Source organism: Dama dama, chromosome 30 (assembly GCF_033118175.1).
Source record: "Dama dama isolate Ldn47 chromosome 30, ASM3311817v1, whole genome shotgun sequence".
NCBI classification, from domain to species: Eukaryota; Metazoa; Chordata; class Mammalia; order Artiodactyla; family Cervidae; genus Dama; species Dama dama.
Window position 1 is genome coordinate 35,477,114 of NC_083710.1, and position 21,484 is coordinate 35,498,597.

At 52.1% G+C, this 21,484-nt stretch overlaps 1 protein-coding gene across 1 annotated transcript; it reads right to left on the reverse strand.

Annotated features, from left to right (window-relative positions):
- Positions 1 to 14,848: 14,848 nt before the first annotated feature.
- On the reverse strand, positions 14,849 to 19,846 carry PDX1 (pancreatic and duodenal homeobox 1). The gene is made up of 2 exons (XM_061133772.1): positions 19,441 to 19,846; positions 14,849 to 15,294 (listed from the first exon to the last, which is right to left on the reverse strand). Exons 1-2 carry the CDS (start codon positions 19,844 to 19,846, stop codon positions 14,849 to 14,851), a joined length of 852 nt encoding a protein of 283 aa, XP_060989755.1.
- Between the last annotated feature and the right edge of the window lie 1,638 nt (positions 19,847 to 21,484).

The window sequence follows — 21,484 nt, forward strand, 5'->3', positions numbered from 1 at the left end:
CAAAAGTGGGGAATCCAAATAGGCCTCCTGAAATCTCACCAGAAACTACATTAAAGCGGATCAGAGCATAGAAGTGGTAAATAAAGTGAAAAGTGTAAAGAAATCCATGGACCATGTTGGCATCAGGGGAGGGAAAAGAATCATATGCATTGGGAAATTATAACCTCCACAATGAAAATCCAGTAAGAAGCAAAAGGACTGGATGGGAAGAAGGGAGATGCCAGTTGCACTGAACTCCTTCACGTGTTCGTTCCTGTAATGAGTCCTTCCCTATTTGCTAAGCAGCAGCCGAGCACAGGGCTGTATGTTATGTGTCATAGCACTGGGAGAACTACTAAAGGAAAGTCAAATGGAAAAAGGAAATGCTTGGGAAAGAAACATGGGACTCTGTACAGTTCCCTGGAAGTTTGTTTGCCTTAGTGTGTTCTCGAACTGCAGGTCAGGAGTGGGATGCACTTGGCTTTCTCGGATGCTGGACTCTTATCAGAGGTGATATGCGAGGTGTGATATCCATGCCAAGGGGGACAATGGCAGGCTGATTAACGGCCCCAAGCATGACTGGGGATCCTAACCTGGAGCCCACGGGTGTTGCGTTATGGGCAGAAGGGACTGTGGTTAAGGATCTTGAGATGTAGACAACCATCTGGAGCATCACGAGGGTGTTTACTTGCAGAGAGGGGAGATCTGATGACAGGTGCGCTGACTGTGGAAGCAGAGGCTGGTGGGGTGGGGGACGGGGCGGGAGCCCAGGAGTGCAGGTGGCCTCCAGAGCTGGAAGGGCTTCCCAGAGGACCACAGCCTCCAGACCTGTGTTTAGACAACAGCTTAGACACAACCTCTAGGACTGTTAGAGGATAAGTTTGTGTTGCCTAAAGGAGGAGATGGTTAGATAGCATCACTAACTCAGTGGACATGAATCTGAGTGAACTCCTGGAGGTTGTGATGGACCGGGAAGCCTGGTGTGCGGCAGTCCATAGGGTCGCAAAGAGTCTGACACAATTTAACAACTGAACAGCAAAAACAAAAGCCACTAAATTGTAGTAATTTGACAGCAGCAATACTTTCAATGCGACTCTAGGATTCACCTCTGTCTTTTCTCTGTGCTTTCTGGCCTCCAGGTCTTGGTCCATTCTCCTCTCTCTGCATGGAACTTCCTCCTCTGGTCCCCTCTCTCCAGCTCACCTCCTTCAAACTCTGCCAAGATTCCCCAGATCCCCCAGGCCTGTGTCCGCTCCCTCTGTATTCCTCGAACACTTTGCATAAATCTGTGTGTGAGCACCATCGCACTGTGTTATAATACACCCTTTCCCTTGTCTGATTCTTGCATTTGATGATGGACTTATTGAAAGTAGGGATCCTATATTTTTTCTTTTTCTACCCACAGTAGGGACTTCCCTATAGCTCAGATGGTAAAGAATCTGCCTGCAATTCGGAGACTAGGGTTCCATCCCTGAGTCAGGAAGATCCCCTGGGGAAGGAAATGGCAACCCACTCCAGTATTTTCGCCTGGAGAATTCCATGGACAGAGGAGCCTGGTGAGCTACAGTCCATGGGGTCGCAGATTCGGACATGACTGAGCAACTAACACAATTGGCACAGGGTCTGATGAATAGTAAGTAGTTCATCCAAGTTTATGGAAGAAAAACCAACCATGAAACAGGAAACCACAATAAGGAATCACACCATAGGAAGCCCGTGATAAAGGCAACTCAATCCACAGTCCTGGGATTCTCTGGCCAGGGTCTGACAGGCACAGAAGGGCGGGGCTGTGTCTTCCTGTCCCCATACCCTCCCACCCCTGAGGTGACCTTCCCTCCCCCAGGCATCTTGACCTTGACCTGTCCAGGCTGCCGGCTTCCTTAGTTGGATGGCTTCCCAAGTGCTGTGCCCTCTGGTTGTGGAGGCTTCCAGCTCTGAGGATGATGAATGAGGTGGAGAAGGGTTTAGGGCCTCTGAGAGCAGTCCCTGCTGTAATGTGATACATTTGTTGCACTTTTTGTAGGAGAAGCAGACAATTTAGAAAGGGTTCTTTTAAATCATGTCCACTTCTTCTGGACACAAAAAGTAGGTTCGAATAAGAAAAAGGCTTAAAAATCATCTGTTATCTCTCTACTTTCAATCATGAATAACATTAAAAATAGTATTATTAATGTTAAAATGAGTATCCTATGGTCAAAAATATAAACAATGCAGAAGAACCTAAAGTAAAATGTAAAAGAATACCCAGTTCCATAATCCAGAGTTAACTACTTATCAATATTTGGTTATATTTTTAAAAAATGTTTATTTATGTATTTATTTGTCTGTGCTAGGTCTTAATTGTGGCATGAGAACTCTTAGTTGCGGCGTGCGTGCCTGCTAAGTCACTTCAGTCCTGTCTGACTCTTTGTGGGCTACCCATGGACAGGCTCTTCTGTCCATGGGATTCTCCAGGCACAGAATACTGGAGTGGGTAGCCTTTCCCTTCTTCAAGGGATCTTCCCAACCCAGGGATCAAACCAGGTCTCCCGCATTGTAGGTGGATTCTTTACCAGCTGAGCTATCAGGGAAGCCCATATTAACATAAAGCAACTCAAAGTTCTCAACAACAGTAATGTAAGCAAATAACAAAAATCCCACAGATCAATTAATTTCTCAAAAAAAAAAAAAAACACCTCAGTCTTATTTTCACAAATGGCTAAACTGCTTCCATGGGGGATGTGCTTATAATGGGCCATATGGTCTCACAAACCCTTGATATTTGATATACAGTGGACGAGGTTAGAGGTTAATGGAACTGATGAGGACTCTTCTAATATGCGTTTGGTTACTCAACAAATACTTACATTTTTAAATAGTGAAAATAACACAGCTGAAATGAGCTCTTCACCTGCCTTTACTAATTACTGGCTGAACTAAGACACCTGGAGTCTTGAGTTTTTGGTCTGTTCCCCATCCCTGAAGAAATGACAACTACATGGCACCCTGAGCAGCAGCCTGATAAATAGTGTGTGTAAAGTGGTTTTATTTAACCTCCAAGGTTAAATAAAGTTCAAGGTGAAGCCATAGAGTTTACCTGTCAATATAGGACTTAGTTGTGACTGTTTTCAAGAATCTGATTTTTGTGGCTGATTTAGTTTCTTTAAACATACTCTGTGTTTCCAGAATCAGCTACAAGGATGGCTTTGGAAAAGCAACTTCCTTACTTCCATGAGAAATTGGTTACTTTTTGCAAAACAGGTTGAAAAGATAACATTTGAAATGGATTCCATATTTGCCTAGGTAGCTCAGTTGGCCAAGAATCTGCTTGCAGCACAGGAGACCCAGGTTCAATCCCTGGGTCGGGAAGATCCCCTGGAGAAAGAAATGGCAACCCACTCCAATATTCTTGCCTGGAGAATCCCACAGACAGAAGAGCCTGGTGGGCTACAATCCCTGGGGTCGCATGAATCAGACTTGACTTAGTGACTAAACCACCACCACTTTTATGACAAGGGAGAAGATACAGACCCCACAACAAACTACAGTGAGAACCTTACAAAATTCACTCTCGTGTTCCACCCTTGCTACGACTCAACTCTATGCTCAGATTTTGCTCTTGGGAAAATTTTTTAAAAATTATATATTTACCTTTTCCTTCCCAGCATCTAACACAGGAAAGAGTTCATAACAGGCCTGTAATTGTAAGACATGAATCTGAGCAAACTCCAGGAGACAGTGAAGGACAGGGGAGCCTGGCATGTTGCAGTCCATGGGTTCGCAGAGTTGGAGCTGACTCAGCCGGTGAACAATTATAGGGTAGACTGACTGATTTTGTGTGTGTGGGTGTGTGTGCTGTACTGTGTAGCATGTGGGATCTTAGTTCCCCAGCCAGGGACGGAACCCACACCCCTGCATTGGAAGCACTGAGTCTTAACCACTGGGCCATCAGCGAAGTCCCTAGACTGACTGATGGATACTCTAGTTAATTTGCATTTTCATCCATTCATCCAGCAAGTCTATCCTGGAGACTCTGGACCTGCCAGGATGTTGTGTTAAGAGCTGGACGTGCACACGTGTGGTCCATTGGCTCTCATGAGTCTCTCTAACCTCAGTCTCCCCGTTGAGCATTAGCTGGGAGGCTGAACCCTACATTTCCCAGAAGTCTTAGGAGCAAGACCAGTGGGCGCCATTAAGTTTCCACCAGCGAGATGCACTCATGGAGTATCTGGAAGACAGAGAGAGGGCAGGAGTCATTCTTTCTGTGATAGTCATGGCTGACCCGTCCTGTGAGTGTTTCTGCGGCCACATTCCACACTCCACTGTTTGGCCATCATCGCCTTGGATGTGGGGCTGCCATGAACAGGTCAGCAGCTTCCAGACCTCTCCTGACAACCATGGTAAGAAGACCCTGAAGCGAAAAGTCCAATGGGGGCTTGTCTTCCCATGACTTTTTGAGTGCTGAGTCACTGTTATTTTGAAATACTTCAAGTGGTTTCTATTTTCATACTGAATCTTTTCAGATAAAAGAAAGAAATAGGGTTGCCCTTCAGAAACTCACTCCCTATTCGAGGAGAAAGACCATGCCAGGTGATGAGGCAGATGATAAAGGTGTGAATGCAAAGGTACCCTGGGGGGTGAAGAGTGGGAGCAGGGCCTGGGGAAGCGGTGTCCGAGGTGCCCATTGTGCCCTGTGTGCTCAGTCATGTCTGACCCTGTGTGACCCCATGGACTGTAGCCCGCCAGGCTCCTCTGTCCATGGGCTTGTCCAGGCAGGAACACTGGAGCGGGTTGCCATGCCCTCCTCCAGGAGATCTTCCAACCCAGGGACCAAACCCATGTCTCCTGCATCTCCTGTATTGCAGGCGGATTTTTTACCAAGCCACTGGGAAGGGGTGTCCCAGGCATCCACTCCTGCACTGCAGACGTAGGGGTCCGTGCCGCTCACAGTTTCCCATTGACTGGGCTGGGTAGCTACACTGACCTCACATGACTACAGTCAGATGGTGGCTGGGCTGGGGTTTTCCAGAGGCTCTGCAGAGATACCACAAGGCCAGGGCTTCTGTCTCCATCTGTCCCAGGGCAGCTCCTCTTCACACAGCCTCTTCACATAGCCTCATCAGCAAGGTGGCTTCCAAAAGCACATATGCCAGGGCTTCCTCTAGGCCCGAGACTGGCACAGCATCCGTTTTACTGCAGTTTTCTGGTTCAAGTCATCAGCCTGGCCCAGCTGGAGTGAGCCGGGACTACACCAAGATGCAGAGACAAGAAACCTGCTTCACAGGCATCTCAGAAATGAGCTGCCACAGAGGGATGCTCTGGAAGTGTGGAGAAGTCCATGGAGAATGTCCAGTGGTTGATGAGCTAGTGGACTTGACAGAGAACCTAGGGCCTGCTCCAGAGCCCAGCAGAACTATTACTTGATAAACCTCAGTGTAAGGAAGGGTGGGGGGAAAAAGGGAAGGCAGGTGAGCACAAGAGGGGTGAGTCAGTAGTCTTTCCAGAACGTTGTTTAGAGGCAGCCCTGGGGGTTCAGGACCCGCTCAGAGAACCGAGGGGCCTGAGAGTCCAGCCTGAGGGACTCGGACTCGACCTTCAGACTGTGGAGGCCCATGAGCAGGTTTGCATCATGGGGAGGCATGACCACACCCCCGTGTTGGAGGAGCCCTCTGGCCTAAGCCAAGTGTGGGGTGGATGGAGAAGGTGCAGCCTGAGCCAGTGAGACTCCCGCAGTGGGACTGGTGAGGATGGAGGAGGGTGCGGGGGAACCAAGGTGGTGAGGAAGCTGAGGAGGAAAGAGACTTGAGATAGTCCTGGAGGGGAGAATGAATAGACCCAATATTCTATGATTTAGATGTGCCTAAGAGGATTTGAGGGGCTTCCCTGGTGGTTTAGTGGTAAAGAACCTGCCTATCAATGCAGGAGATGCAAGAGACACAGATTCAATCCCTGGGTCAGGAAGATGCCCCAGAAGAAGGCAGAGCAGTCCACTCCAGTATTCTTGCCTGGGGAATCCCATGGACAAAGGAGCCTGGTGGGCTATAGTCCACAGGGTTGCAAAGAGCCAGACACAACTGAAGTGATTTAGCACATGAGGATGTGAATACATAAGAGGACATTTATCTTAATATGGGGCCTTTCCCTCCATATGTTTTTATTATAAAAGAATACATTATATGGGACTTCCCTGGTAGCTCAGTCAGTAAAGAAACAGCCTGCAGTGTAAGAGACCAGAGTTCCATCCCTGGGTCAGGAAGATCCCCTGGAGAATGAAATGGCAACCCACTCCAGTATTCTCACCTGGAGAATCCCATGGACAGAGAAGCCTGGTGGACTGCAGTCCATGGGGTCGCAAGAGTCAGACACAATTTAGTGACTAAACCACCACCACCATGAAATACACTGAAGGCCCATTTCCATGCCAGAAAGCAATTTTTACATACATTATTTAACCCTTACAACAATCCTGTGAGATGGGTATTTCCTCCAATTTACCAATGAAAAAGCAGACTTAAAGATACCCAGTCATTTGACACACAGTTCAGAAGAGTGACAAATGGTGAAAGCAGAAATCGAAGCCAAGGCTGGGAGACACAGTTTAGCTTTTAGCTTTCGAACAGACAAGTCAAACAATACCTGTACAGTGTTCACGGCCTGATGAAAGTAAGCAAGTTAGTTCAAGCAAACTTCCTTCTTACACTAAATCCCAGCACAAGGGCTGTATAGAGTAACGAGTACTGTTTCCTTTGGGGGCTTTGCAGAAGGCACCAAGTTATGATGTCAAGTTTTCAATGCAAACTCTTGGTATCAGTGGTGGAGACGTCAAGCTGTCCCCAGTATCTGTGATACCCTTCTTACTTTAATGCTGCCCCTTTCCATTTTTAATTAGAAAACGACCAGGCAGAATAAATACTATACTTTCCAGCCTGCTGTGCAGCCACGTGGCTTGATGTAACTGAAGTCCTGTTACGACGTGTAAGCAGGTGTGGTGTCACTTCCTTGCAGTATCATTCAAGAAAAGGGGACGGTATTCCTTTTTTATTGTTGCAGACACATCACTGCACAGCAACACAGGACAACTGTTACCTCTCAGTTTCTGCAACCAGCAGGTTTCTCTGCTCCGGGTTTCACAAGAGTCAAGGTCAAGTTTCTGACCAGCTGGGCTCTGCTAGGGAGGCTCTGGGAAGAACTCCGGTTGCTGGCAGAATCCAGGTCCTGTGGTTGCAGGACCGAGGTCACCACTCTGTTGCTGACCTTCACCTGGGGGCAGCCCTTAGCCCCTGGAGGCCTCTGGCCAGCTCTGGCTCATGGGTCCTGCACCCCAGAACTGGCAGTAGCACCTGTCACACACAGAATCTGACGCTTCTACTGCTGCATCTCTTGGAATCCAGCTGGAGAAAGCTTTCTGCTCTTAAGGCTTTGTATGATTAGACTGGGCCCACCAGATAATCCAGGATTAAGTAAAGGTCCCCAGCTTAACTCCATCTGTAAAGACCCTTTTGTGCTATAACAGAACACATGCACAGGTTCAAGGGATTACGAGGTGGACATCTTTCAGGGATCAATATTCCACCCATCACAGGGGCCTACCCTTTGTCCTTGTTTCTTTCCTCCTGGTGCTTAGAAAGTGGGTGTTGTAGCTGGAGTGCCCTATGGAATCATGAAATGGGGGCAACTTTAGCGGTGTTAGAAAGGGAAGTCAGAATAACCTGTGCTGTGCTCAGTCGCTTCTGTCGAGTCTGACTCTTTGTGACCCCATGGACTGTAGGCCACCAGGCTCCTCTGACCACAGGGCTTTTTTCAGCAAAGATACTGGGGCAGATTCTCATGCCTTCCTCCAGGGTATCTTCCCATCCCAGGGATCGAACCCGCATCTCCTGCATTGGCAGCGGATTCTTTACCTTCTGAATCACCGGGAAGCCTGGGCTCCAGGCAACTCTGGAGCAATATTCCAGTCCTGAATCTCCTGCCTCCACACTTCCATGTAGAAGAGAAATTAACTTCACTCTTCAGCCTTGGATATTTTAGGTTTCCAGTAGTCACAGCCAAACCTAACCACACAATAATATCAAAGGAAATGACTTATTAAGGAGGTCTGGGACAATCATCTATCTTGGGGAGCCTGGGGGCCTCTAAACAAATTCCCCTTTGTCAAGACACTTTCTTTTGTCATCAGACGATCCCTAAATTAGTTAAAACATATGTGCCTTACACATACTGCTAGATAAACTGGGGCAGCAATACTGTCTGAAGTGTAACTTCAGCGTGACTGGCTTCTGCCTCTATGATTTTATGGTTGATTTTTGCTTTTGCCTGGTTATCACCAACGTGGTTTTTCAGTCCACACGCTCTCTTGTGAAGATTCAGGATGAGACCTAGCTCCCCTGTCAGAGGGAGGATCTGAGGTCCCAGACAAAAGAGCACACATCTGTTTTGTGTACTTGTTGTCACCTCTGAGGTCCACTGAGCAAAGTGCTGTCCTTGCTCAAGTGAGATGTGAATGATCTCAGTTTCTGGAGGAAACACACCAACCACCCATGAATGTACTGTACACACATGATCATCCATGTATGCACTCTACATACATGATTTCATTTAACCCTCAGCAATCACATGAGAATGGGCTTCTCAAGTGGCTCAGGGGTAAAGAACCTGCCTGCCAATGCAGGAGACATGGGTCCAATCCCTGGGTGGGAAAGATCCCCCAAAGGAGGGAATGGCAACCCACTCCAGTATTCTTGCTGGGAGAACACCATGGGCAGAGGAGCCTATTGGGCTACAGTCCACAGGGTCAAAAAGAGTTGGACATGAATGAGCATGCATGCAGATTGCAGATCAATCACAGGCGGTGTCATTATCAGTAATTCACAGACAAGTAGACAAGCTCAAAGGGATTAAGTTATTTGCCCTCATTCAGAATTGCCATAAATAGTGGATGCAAAAGGAGAAGTTAAACCCTGACCAGAGCACTGAGAAACAGCACTGTTAATCTCTGTATTTCTCCAGATATCTTTCCCTCTCTCCTCCACTGGATCTCAGGACATCAGGCAGCACGAAAGCTGGCTTGTGCTTAAAACATCTGTGTGTTCTTGTGTCTCCTCATCCAGAGGAGAAATAATCTACTGTACTTCTGGTCTAGCAAATTAGACTTTCAACATTAAATTAAAATAATATATTTGTTTTTATAATAAATTCAATTATATTTTCTATTTGTTTTTAAACCTTGGAGCTTATTTTATACCTATTATTGCATTTCCAGAACTACCAAGGTGGAAATAGTTCCATGTAATATATCAATTTCAAATTGGCAGTATTTCCAGACATATCTAGACATGTGAAACTTCTGAATTTTTTAGAGCATGTGTAAATAGGATAAATGATTTTTTCAAATTTTCATTCCCTTGGGTGTAAGACTAATTGAGAATTCAGAAAAATAACAGATTTTCAATTGCTATAAATTAATCACAGCAAAAATACTGTTGCAACTTTATGTGTGTAATTATGACTAGATGTGAGAGTTCAGTGTGTTCTGTGATGCAGGTAAGAATCTTCACTGCATTCTGAGAATATGGCATACATTTAAGGGGTCCACATGTTCTGCATTTAGGGGAAGACTCTAAGCAACTCTACTGAAAAGTGAGTTATAGGTTCTTCCCAAGCAGGCCAGTGGTTGACTCTGTACTCACAAAGCGGGAGGCCTGGGTTCCATCCCTGGTCAGGGAGTTAAGATTCTGCATACCACGTGATGCGGCCAAAAAAATGAAGACTATAAAAGTCATGGCATTTCACTTATAAAAAAAATAATTTTAACTTAAAAAGAAATAAAATTTGATTATACCTATTCTCTTTCATGATATATAAACATAGCATAGTTTAATAAGGGAACTTGGCATTGATAGGTAATCACTAGGTAATCCAAAAGACCCATATCAGTCACTTTCACTCTTAAAACAGCTACTGGTAGCGACTATTTGTAGAGCCTCACCTCTTTTTCCTACTAGGAGTCAACCGCAGATCACTTCCTGTGGCTCAGGCCGTCCTCCGGTGGTAATTTCCTGAAAGCTGGCTGCCGGTTGAGAGGCTCCATCACTCCCAGTTCTGTTGCCAGGAAGCCCTTCTGCTTCCTGCTGCACTGCCTCAGTGTCCCTTTAGCTTCATTGCTCCCACATCTAGCTTGTCAGAATGGCTTTGAGTAAAATTTGATTAGTGTCAACTCAGTACTTCCTTCTTCTGGCCCTTCAACGTACTGGATTTTCAGGATGGTTTCTCGATCTTTGAAGTATGAAAGACTCAGTTGTGAACTTTTTTCTTAGAAAGAAAAACAATTTCAATTCCTTAGGCAATCATGCGATACTTGAGCAATTGGCCAGCTTCTACTCAAGACTGATTTTCCTGCCCCAAAACACTGTGTCAACACACAGAATTGACACAATTACCTGAAGGGCCAGTTTGCATCAGAAGCAATGTCATCAGGCTGTCCTGGGTGGGGGGAAAAGTGTATAGAAAGGTGTCCCTGGTCCCTACACACACACTGATCAGTGCCACCGCTGCAAGCCACGTAAGACACATCCTAAACACACGCACACAAATGCACACAGGCCAACAGACAAACCGAGAAATGAAGATGGAAGCTCACCCTAAGGCATACACGCGCCTACATAGAAACACAGATCTGGAGAGGAGGAAAAGGAGGAAGAGAATGGGAACGAAAGAACAAAGGCAAAGGGCACTGTAATAGATTTCACCTCAGCAAATGCACTGAACAGAATTAGTTGAAGGAGAGCATATGGAGAGAGTGACAGCGCTGGACTGAGGGTCAAGATTACTCTGGGAAATCAACACAGCCTTTGTTGTGGGAAGGGAGAAATGAGGGGAACCCGAGTGACTCCTATTTACCGTGATAAATTCACCGATAATCAATCCAATCTCCGTGACTGTGAGAAACATCAGGAGGAGAGGTGACCCCGCTTTCCAAAACTGTGTGCTTTCAGGGCAAGCACTGCAGGCTACGGAGGTGCAGGCCCAGAGGAGAAGCCCAGTCAAGAACGCATTCAGGCGCCAGGCCCGGATCTGAAGGGGTAAGCGTATTATAGATGCCACACCCCGAAATCACCTCGAATTCAGATGTGGTTACCGCGTGGTAGGAACTGGCTTTTAAGGTGAGAACTTCTTGGTGAAACCGTTAGCAAATCTACCGGAAGGAATAATGCCGCAAGACAAAAGGGGGTTTTGAGCACTGTGGCCGGTACCCTGAGATCCCGATTCTCTGCACGGGGAGGCCCAGGGTTCGCCGCGGCTGGCGCCCTCCATGGTTCCTTGTGGCTGTGGTGTGGCGCGGAGCCCGCGTGGGATTTCCAGAATCCGGGAGGGCAGCCGTGGCTGAGCCTGGACGGTGCCGCGGCTCCACGAAGGTACCTCATGGCGGACGGCAGATTCCGGGCGGAGAGGTGGGGTCCGCGGTGCCGCGCGAATGCCCTGAGCCTGGGGCGGGCGCGGAGGCGCGGACCGGCCCCGTCTCCCTCCGTGCCGGGGCCGCCGTCCGGGCGCCCGGGCTCCAAGTATCTGTCCACCGCGAGGACGAGCGCACCGCGCCCAGGAGCGGAGGGAGACCGCTGGCTCCACCGGGGAGGTAGGTACCGCGGTTACCGTGGGGCCCGGCACCCGGCGGTCCCTTGAGCCCCGGCCGGCTGACTTTTTTCTGGCTCCAGGGAGGGCTCATCGTCGTTCAGGCCTCCTCACCCGAAACCTGGGCCGCGCGGGGGTTCGGCTGGCAGCTTCGGGCGCCCTCGGCCCGCGGTTCGCGTCCGCCAGCCCATGGTCGAGGGCCGCCACGCGGACTGGGAGCGCACGTCCAGCCGCACGCGGGGCTTGGGCGGCCGGGTTTGTCGGACCGCACGCCCCATCCGGTCAGGTGAGGCCCCGCGTGGCTCCGACGGAGCTCGGAGCTCGTTCCCCTCCTCGCTGTCTTCCAGGCCTACCTGGCGATTCGGGTCGGTCCTCCGCCGCCTCCCTGGATCTCCTTGGTCTCCTGGGGGGCCGGCCTCCACTGGCAACAGCATCTCCTCTCGGTCTCCCCCGCCACTGTGCGGGCGGCCGGCAATAAACTTGAAAGACGCCGTCTCATTTCATCCTCGCGTTGAGCCCATTATATTCCAGCATGTTAGTCGCTCAGTCATGTCTGACTCCTTGCGACCCCATGAACTGTTGTCCACCAGGCTCCTCTGTCCATGGAATTTTCCAGGCCAGAATACTGGAGTGGGTTGCCATGCCCTCCTCCAGGGGATTTTTCTGGCCCAGGGATTGAACCCGGGTCTCCTGCATTGTAGGCAGATTCTTTACCGTCTGAAGCACCAGGGAAGACAGAGGAAACGGAGAACTCAGGGATTTGTCCTCGGGCCGGGTAGCGAAAGGGGTAGAAGGTGATTGGAGACCGGGGAGGCAGAACCGAAAGCCGGGCTTCTGCGCGGAGCCGCCGGCCGCGCGGAGGCGCCAGCCCCGCGGAGCTGGAGGCCCGCAGGCAGGCCGGAGGCAGACCGCGCTCTCCACTCCCGAGCCCGCCCCGGTGGCCTGGGCTTCTCCTCGGGATGTGGAACCCTGGAACCCCGAGTCCCAGCAGGAAACCTCAACATCTCCTTGGTCTCTAAGCTCAAATCCCCTTACCTCCACCAACTGGGAGGCCGAGCTCCAGAGGGTCCGCTTTCCGCTCCCTAACCGCCCCCCCCCCCCCCCCCCCCGAGAATCAGCTCCCCCAGTGTCCGGCGAGGACAGCTCGCCTGGTCAGGGATGCTGCGGGCAGTCTAAGTGTACTTACGAAGCGGGGCAGCGTGAAACTAGGACGCGCAGTAAAGGTCAGTGTGTACGTGACCAAGAGGGGATCTGTCGAAGGAGAGAGGCTGTGGGGACCCGTGAAGAACTGCAGCCGCAGTTCCCCAGAAAACGACCACGGTTGTAAAACAACTCTTTTACAGGGATAACTATTTTCTAGACACTGAATTAAGCGCGTTGCTTGTGTTCTTTGGTGTAAACCTCAGAGCTCTGTGAGCTCTGGCCGTTTCAGATGAGGAAACCCAGGCACGGGGAAGTGGAGTCATTTTATCAGAGTCTCAGCCGGCGTTTGAGGGACCCCAGGTCCGAACCGAGAGGCGCTGGACTCCGGAGCCCAGGCAGGTGCACACAGGCTGCAGGGCGAGGGGACTGCCTGCCTTGGGAGGCGTCTCACGGACGAGGGAGAGCTCCTTTCTGATCCACAGAACCTGCTTTTCTTTGGACATCACGACTCGATTTCGCTCAGAAAAACAAAAAGCAGAACAACCCAATGACAACAAAAGAGCAAAACAAGCAGAAGCAAAAATCACCAACGAAACAAATCTTTCGTCTTTTTGCTAAAGAAAACATCATCAACTCTTGGGCGTGAGTCCACGCCGCAGGACCGAACGGTGGGGGCGCTTGGGAGGCGCCTTCAGGCGCACAGCTGGGCCAGCTGCCTGTCCAAGGGTCGTGGGGAGGAGGGGGTGTCTGGAGGTCGGGAGCCCACAGAACTGCAGCCTGTGTGCCCCCAACACAAGCTTCCTGGCCCCCGGGCTCCAGGGGTGGAGACTCATCCAGGACCACTAGCTCTGGGCGTTTCTCTGATGGCCTGGGTGCCAGCAGTGCAGGGAGGCAGCTCTGACACAGTACCTATTCATGGACAGCACCCCCCCCGCCCCATTTCCAAACCCTCCATCTCTGGGCTCCATTGCCTAAGAAATTAATTCATCTTCAGAAGTGACTCTTAACTTTAAAATAAATCCGAAAATCCACCCACCGATAGGTTTTCTCAACCTCATAACCCAAAGGTGGTGTCTTAATTACCGACTTTTCTCTGGTTAGTGCCAAAGAAAATTTGTTGCTTTAATTTTTTTAAAATGAATTGGAATCATTGCACCACAAAACGGGTTCGATACAAAGCGAGGGGAATCAGTCTTGATCTCTTTCCAGTTATCTGTATTTATTCATCGTTTCCCACAAACATCACCTGAACACAAGACCCAGACCCTGAAACAACCAACTGACCTGGAAACCACAGACCTGTTTGTAAAGAACTGTGAGGTAATTTAAAAACTTTAAATAAAAATAGCCATTTTCCCTCCCCCCAAGCTCCCCAACCACAGAAGCTTTCCTCACCTCTGAGGATGTGGAAATCACACTCTGGATAGTTTCCAAGGTGAGTCAGGCCCCCCTGCTTGCCTCTGCAGTCTTCCCTGCCAGGAGACCGGGAACTAAATGCACACCCACATATCTCTGGTTCAGCGATTGATCCAGGCCTCTTTCTCCCCCAAACCTCCAGGTCCCTCCCACCTCACCAACGGGGTTGTACATTGCCCTGCCGCTGCCCAGGGACCTCTGCAAGGTAGTGGAGGGCGAAGGATGTGCAGTGAGGTGCCTGGTTCTGATGAAAAGGTTAAAACAGAAGAGGAGGAATTATTCTATTCCATTTCACTAGGTCTTTGAAACCTCGGGTATTTCCTTTCAATTATTTCTAAAGGTAAAGGCAGAGAGACCTTTAGAGTAAAAAATGGCTCTGTTTCTGGGCAGATGAAGGGGCTCCAGCCAGCTTGCCTGCTTGTGTTGGGGCAAGGTTCCTATCTGTACAGTTTTTATGGTCTTTTTGAAGAGTTGGCTTCTCTAAAAAGAGGTCCAACACTCCAATCGTTGCCAGTCCCAGCAGTTTCACCCGAAGGGGCCCCGGACATTACAGAGAACGTCTCTTCTCCAGGGGGAGGAGGACAGCGTCTCCCCACCGCTTCCCAGTGGGCACAGGGGCCTCAGAGCCCCCGGGTTCTCCCCTGCAGCCTGGACCGGTGGTCACACCCGGGGTCCTGGGTCCGCTCCTCCCTCCTGGGCGAGTCTCTCACCGAGATTCTTGCGGTCGCAGGGGCGCGACGCTGGAAGGCTGCGGCGATGCGCTAAGGCCCGGCGGCAGGCGGCCCTCTCGGGCAGCGGCGGGGCCCGCGGGCGGCACGGCACCCCCGGGGGGCGGCGGGGGCGGCAGCGCTAGCAGCTCCTCGCCGGAGGTCACCGCGCAGTCCTGCTCGGGCTCCGCGTCCCCACCTCCCGCCGCCGGGGGCCCGCAGCTGCGCTTCTTGTCCTCCTCCTTCTTCCACTTCATGCGGCGGTTTTGGAACCAGATCTTGATGTGCCTCTCGGTCAAGTTCAGCATGACGGCCAGCTCCACGCGGCGCGGCCTGGAGATATATTTGTTGAATAGGAACTCCTTCTCCAGCTCCAGCAGTTGCGCGCGGGTGTAGGCGGTGCGAGTCCGCTTGTTCTCCTCGGGCTCCGCGGCGTAGGCACCGCCTGCGGGCGACATCGCATGTGAATGTGGGGCCTCCCCACCCCCGATCCCTGGCTCCTCGCGCCTGCTCCCACCCTTGCAGCCCGGTCCTTCGGCTCTGGCCCTTTCCCAACCGCTCTGGCCGCCGAGGTCCAACCATCTATCCAAGAGTACAATCTGAGGCTCAAAGGCCTTCCCTGGTAAGCCTGTCTTTTCTTGGAGGTCTTTTATCTCCCCGTGGCTCTATCAACCAGTGGGTCTAGAATCACTCTGTTTGGGTGGATGCTGATTAAAATACACATAGTGAAAAAGTGAAAGTGTTAGTGGCTCTGTCCTGTTCGACTCTTTTCGACCCCACAGACAGTAGCCCACCAGGCTGCTCTATTCACGGAGTTTTCCAGGTAAGAATACGGGAGTGGGTTGCCATTCCCTTCTCCAGGGTATCTTCCCTTCCCTACCGACCGAGGGATCAAACCCGGGTCTCCTGCATTGCAGGCAGATTCTTTACTGTCTGAGCTCCCAGAGAAGCCCCAAATGCACATAATAAGAATCTAAACCAACTGGATTCTACAAAGGCAAAAAATGTCTTTAAATAAGGACTTTTAAAAAAACCTTTCTGATGACAACTCATAGTAAGAAATGTATTTCAAATCATCACTTAGTTCACACACTGATATATAATTGACATACCAAAAATCTAGGACATTAAACCAAACTTTACCACATATGATGCTGTCTAATTTTCCCTGTTGTTTACTGGGTTGTGCTTAGTCATGTCCTACTCTTTGTGACCGCATGCACTGGGGCCCACCAGGTTCCTCTGTCCATGAGGATTCTCCAGGCAAGAATACTGGAGTGGGTTGCCATGCCCTTCTCCAGGGGATCTTCCCAACCCAGGGGTCAAACCCAAGTCTCTCACATTTTGGACACATTCTGGAGTTTACTAGCTCATTAAAAAATAAATAAAGAGGTCTCAACACAGTAAATGAATTTCACCCCCAACAAATGGGTGCAACCTTCAGTTGGAAAGACCTTGAGCTAATAAGAACCCAGAGGTTATGACATGTATTATTGTATCTCATATGTTATATCACATATTTTCTCTCTATAGAGTTATGTTGTTGTGGTCAGCACCAACTCAAGAGCTGGTAGATTCCCTGCAATTGTCGTTCTGACCTCGGCTGGGCCCCTGCCCTGGACCAGAAGGGGAACCATTCTGAGCCCGCGGGAAGGTCACTGTCAGCCCCAGCCTCTGCATCCAGGGCCCCAAATACTGGCAGAGGTGGGAGCAGAGGCTCCCTGGGAGGGGAGGCTCAGGCCTGACCCCCTACCGGGGAGCTGGGTACCCCATTGGGAAGGTGGCAGTGGTGGGTGGTAGAAGAACCGCAGGCCAAAGAAGCAACAGCCAGGCCCAGTCCGGTGGGGATTAGCACTGCTCACCCGGAGTTTGCGGCCGCGGCTGCGAGCCTCAAGGCCCTAATATTTTCCTTTCTGGATGAGACACCGGCTGCACCCAGGTTGTGGACTCTGGGGCAGTCGGTTCCACCAGAATACCAAGAACAGGCCGAAGTCATCTTTTCCTGCGAAGGGCAGACATTTCTCCTATGCCTGTCAGCTAGAGTTGAAAAGCTAGTGTATGTGTTTGCTAGGAGGATTAACCACCCTGTACAACCCACTGGGGTTTCCCCCAGACTGAAAGGGGGTGCCCAGAAGCCAAGGCTGAGGCTCAGGTCTGAGTCAGCGGAGTCCTGCTTGCTGGGGGCATCTCAGAATCTTAACACTTGAAGCCTTTCTTGGTTTTCGAGAGAAATGAGGGAGCCATTTTGATGTATGGCAGAGACCAGCACAATATTGTAAAGCAATTATCCTCCAATTAAAAAAATTTTTTAAAAAAGAACATCTAAAAAGGTCCTTCAGAGTTTGTAAATTCAACCTGGAATCTTGCAGGGCTTTGGCCTGTTTTCACCAGCCTCACCACAGTGCTCTGAGAGGCTCCGCAGGGCCCACTAACTCAGGAACCCTGGTGTAGGATGGGCTTCCCCCGCAGTAGCTCTGCGGTAAAGAATCCGCCTGCCAGTGATGAGGGGTCGATCCCTGGGTTGGGAGGATCCCCTGGGGGAGGACATGGCTACCTACTCCAGTACTCTTGCCTGGAGAATCCCACAGACAGAGGAGCCTGGCCGGCTACAATCTATGGGGTTGCAAAGTCGGACATGACTGAGCGACTGAGTGAACATGAAAGTGTTGGATGGAGGCTGCCGGCGGTCAGAAAAAGGAAGAGGTCAGTTTGTACCTTTCTGTAAGGCGCGGGGGGTGGGGCAGTATTTAGGGGCAAGCCCACCAGTGAGGTCGCTGTAGTTCCTTTTTTAGGTTGAGGGTTTTGGAAGTTCCTATTGTTATTAATAATCATACCCGATTGATCTGTGAATAAAAGTCCTTCGGGTCACTTCTTTCTCCCCAGGGGCATGAAGCCCCTCTAGGAGCAGCCAGGTAGGGGGTCAAAGACCTTGAATTTGGGCTCCTTCCAGAGCTTCCAGGGAGGACTGAGCTGGTGCAGCAGCATCCGGGCTGGAGGGGGGCCCTCCCGAATGTCAGAGGGCCCACAGGCACAGGTCTCTCTGACCCTGGTCCTCCAAACCAGGGATGTCACCCCTCCACAGAGCCCCCCCCCCATCACCCCCGCTGCCATCTTTCCTTCACGTTTTACACTCTGACCCCTTCCGTCCACAGGAGTCCAGGAGGTGCGGAAGTTACCCCCCCTCAGAAAGGCTTTTTCAGAACCTCCTTCGCATTTTTCCTGAGGAAGCTGAGGAGGAGGGCCGGGAACTGGAGAAACGCGTCCCCAGTGCGCCAGGCGGCTCCTGGACCTCCCGTCCAGGTTCAGGCTCGCCGGTATCCCGCCTCCCAAGAAGCCCGCATTTCCCAAGGCTCCAAGGCCTTTGGCCGCAACTTCGCGCGGGTCAGTCCCGGGTTTGGCTGGCGTGGGGGAAGATCGCAGCCTGAGTTTGGACTCTGTCATGCCTCAGGACTTGCCTGAGACCCCACGGAACCTTCGGGAGAAAGATTGAGAGAGGCAAGCCCCGGGGACCCTGGACATGCCCGGATTCCCCAAAGACCCGCCTGGCTTCGCCAGCTCACAGTCAGGCAGGCCAGTCAGGCCGGGCAGATTGGGGGCCGAGGATTCCCGGGGTGGGGGCACCTGCAGCCTCGTCCCGGGACTCCTGCCTGTTAGCTGGGAGGAGGAGAAAAGTCCTCGACTTGCAGTGCAGGTGAGCCTGGAAGGGGCTTCCGCACGGAAGCGGTCACACGGTGCTGGCGATGCAGGCCGCGCAGCCGGAACTCTCTGCCGGGTCAGGCGAGAAGGGACCTGGGGGCGGCTCCGGGCCGACTTTCCTGTACCCGCCAGTGCTAGGGGCCTTCCGAGCCGCCCGTGCTAGGAGGGCATCTCCTTCCTCAAACTGCCTTGCTGAGAAGCAGCCGGTGTTTGTTCAAAAGTGAGTGAGCTTCCCCAGACTTCTCCATCGGGGTGAGTGGCCAGTCCCCGGCCTTGCGGTGAGCCCCCTTCCCGCCCAGCTCCGGCCTCTGGACACCTCTGCACGCCTGGCTACAGTTTTCCTTACTTGCTTCTCTGCACCTACTAGGTGCCCCTGAGATGGTCTGGCTTGCTTCACAGAAGTCGCCAGTAAGGAGGGGTCGGGTGGGGAATGGAATTTAGAGCCAGAAGGAGGCCGGGGCTCTGAAGCCGGGGTCCGGTGCATCCCAGAGACCCGCTCGGTTCCCTCCACGGCACTCCAGGAGTCCTGGGCTGGGGGACCCCGCTGGAAGGGGATTGGAAGGTCCGAAGCCTTGAACTCCGGCAGGCCTAGGCTGTCGGGAAGCTCAGGCTCCCGGAGTTCAGCGGACAGGGGAGGAAGAGGTTTAAATTTCCAGGAAGAGCCCTGAGTAGAAAGGCCGCTCCAGATTGAGCCAGGAAAAAACGCTTCTATGCAATATGGTCTTGTTAGCTCCCTAAGGTTTAGTCCGACTCTAGGTTATTCCGGGTGGGGGGCTGGGGTCACAGACCGTGAGAGGGTCCTGGGAAGCGCTTGGAGACAGGGGCAGTCGAACGGAGAGCGGGTGAGGACAGAGCGGCTGGCGGGGGGGGGGGGGGGCGTGGGGGGCAGACTCACCTGCCCACTGGCCTTTCCACGCGTGAGCCTTGGTAGACTTCATCCACGGGAAAGGCAGCTGGACGCGGCCGGGTTCCTCCAGGGCGCCTGGCTCGGCTCCATCCTGGAAGGGCCCGGCCGGCGGGTGGGCGAGCGTGAGCTGAGCCGGGAGGTGGTGGTGGAGGTGCGCCATCGCGGGGTCGTCGGCGAGCGGAGGCACCTCGTACGGGGAGATGTCCGGGGGGCTGCCCTGCTCTAGCGCGCCCAGGGCTCCGGGGAACGGCGGCGGCGGCGGCGGCGGGGGCTGGCGGCCCATGTACAGGCACGCAGGGGGGCTGGCGCTGAAGTCGGGCGCCGGGCCCCGCTGGAACGCGCAGGGGTCCTTGTACAACTGCGTGGCCGCGTAGTACTGCTCCTCGCGGTTCATGGCTGCCGCCCGGGTTTGGGACCCGGGAGAGAGAGCTGGGGCCGGGGACTTGGAGCTGCGCGGCGCTGGCACTCCCGGCGCCACCCTGTAGCTTTGACAGCTCGGCGCGGCTCGCGGAGGGCACCCGGGGCCGGCAGGACGGGCGGGCGGCCGCCGCGCCATAGGCTCCGCTGTGCCCCACGTGGCTCTGCCTGAGGCCATTATTGGCCTGGCCCGCGGCCTTAAGAAGCCAGACCCGGGTCCCCACGAGCCCCCTGGATGTTTCCGTTTTCTCCCTCGGCTCGGTTTCCTGCACACACTTGAAAGGACAGTGCCAAAATGGGGGCAGGAATGAACATTCATAGTGAGGCAGGAACTTCTATTCGTTTATAGAAATATATTTCATCATAAACAGTCTGTTTTTCCTTGTATGTTTCATACTGTACATATTAGTTCATTGATATAACTTGCAAGTATATACATATGTTGAGGTTGTAAACAGACTTTAAAAATATTGTTAGGGAATATGGCCCAAAAAAATGCACAGACCTCAGCTCTACAGGTCAGAAGCCGTTGGTTCTATTTTATTTGTGCAATTTGTACACAACCATGAGTGATGTCAGTGAGCTTACACATAAAGATCCAGGATTCGCAGTGTGATTTTGCCTATGGTTGTGCTCTGGGGATTTCTGGGGTGTAAACTATAACTTCAGAAGCATTCACAATGGCTTAAAATTTTTTTTAATTGAAAGGCACTATTAATTTTTGATTTGGGGGAATTGAAGCTCATTTGGTCAACTCAGAATGCAGGTTCCTATTGGGGCCAGGAGGAAACGAAGTTGCAGCCCCTCTGTGTCTGGCCAGGGGAGGGACTGGCACCCTGTTTCCGATCTGCTAGCCCCCCAGGAATCCCGAGACCCAGCCTGAGTTGGGCGGCTGCAGAGAGTCGACTCCTGGGTCGGATGGAAACAAGGTAGACCTGGGAGGGGAGTGCTCAGAAAAGCACTCTGTGGTCCTCACTGAATAGAGACGCTTTTTCGAAACCAGTGGTGCTCACGGACTATCTCGAGGTCGCATTGGCCCCAAACCTCGGACCCACGCCACCGACCCTTTCGCCCTGGGCATTCTGAGCGTCCTGACGAAATGACCGCAGTCTTCCAACCGCCAGGCGGGTTTTAGAAACCCTGGACCCCTTTGCAGAGAAGCCTGGGCAAGAGAGAGCGTGGACCACCAGGAACTAGCAAGAGAAAATCACTGCACTGACTTTCCTAAACTGCAGACTGCGTCCAGGCCTTTACCAGGCTTGACCAGATTTTAACCGACTGGTGGAAAACACACGAATGCGTAGGCAGTGCGTGCGCTGTCCCGAAATATGCCTCATTTTCATTAAAAAGCAAAACCTAGCTGGGGATCTGAACTTCTCGGCAGATCCTTCTGCGGTGAGATGTTGGTGCGGGCATCATCTGTGCTGGGGTGAGTAAGCGCTGGGCACCGAGGGGTCCGCCCCAGGGTGGGCACGCGCGCCGCTCCGGGGGCCCTCCGAGCGCCTCTCTCACCGAAGGGACGGCTGAGAGCAGCGGGCGGCGGGGGGCAGTTCCGGCGATTTCTTCAGGGAAAAGGGCCACCTGCAGTCCGAGGGAGCCGGGGAGCGAAAGGCCG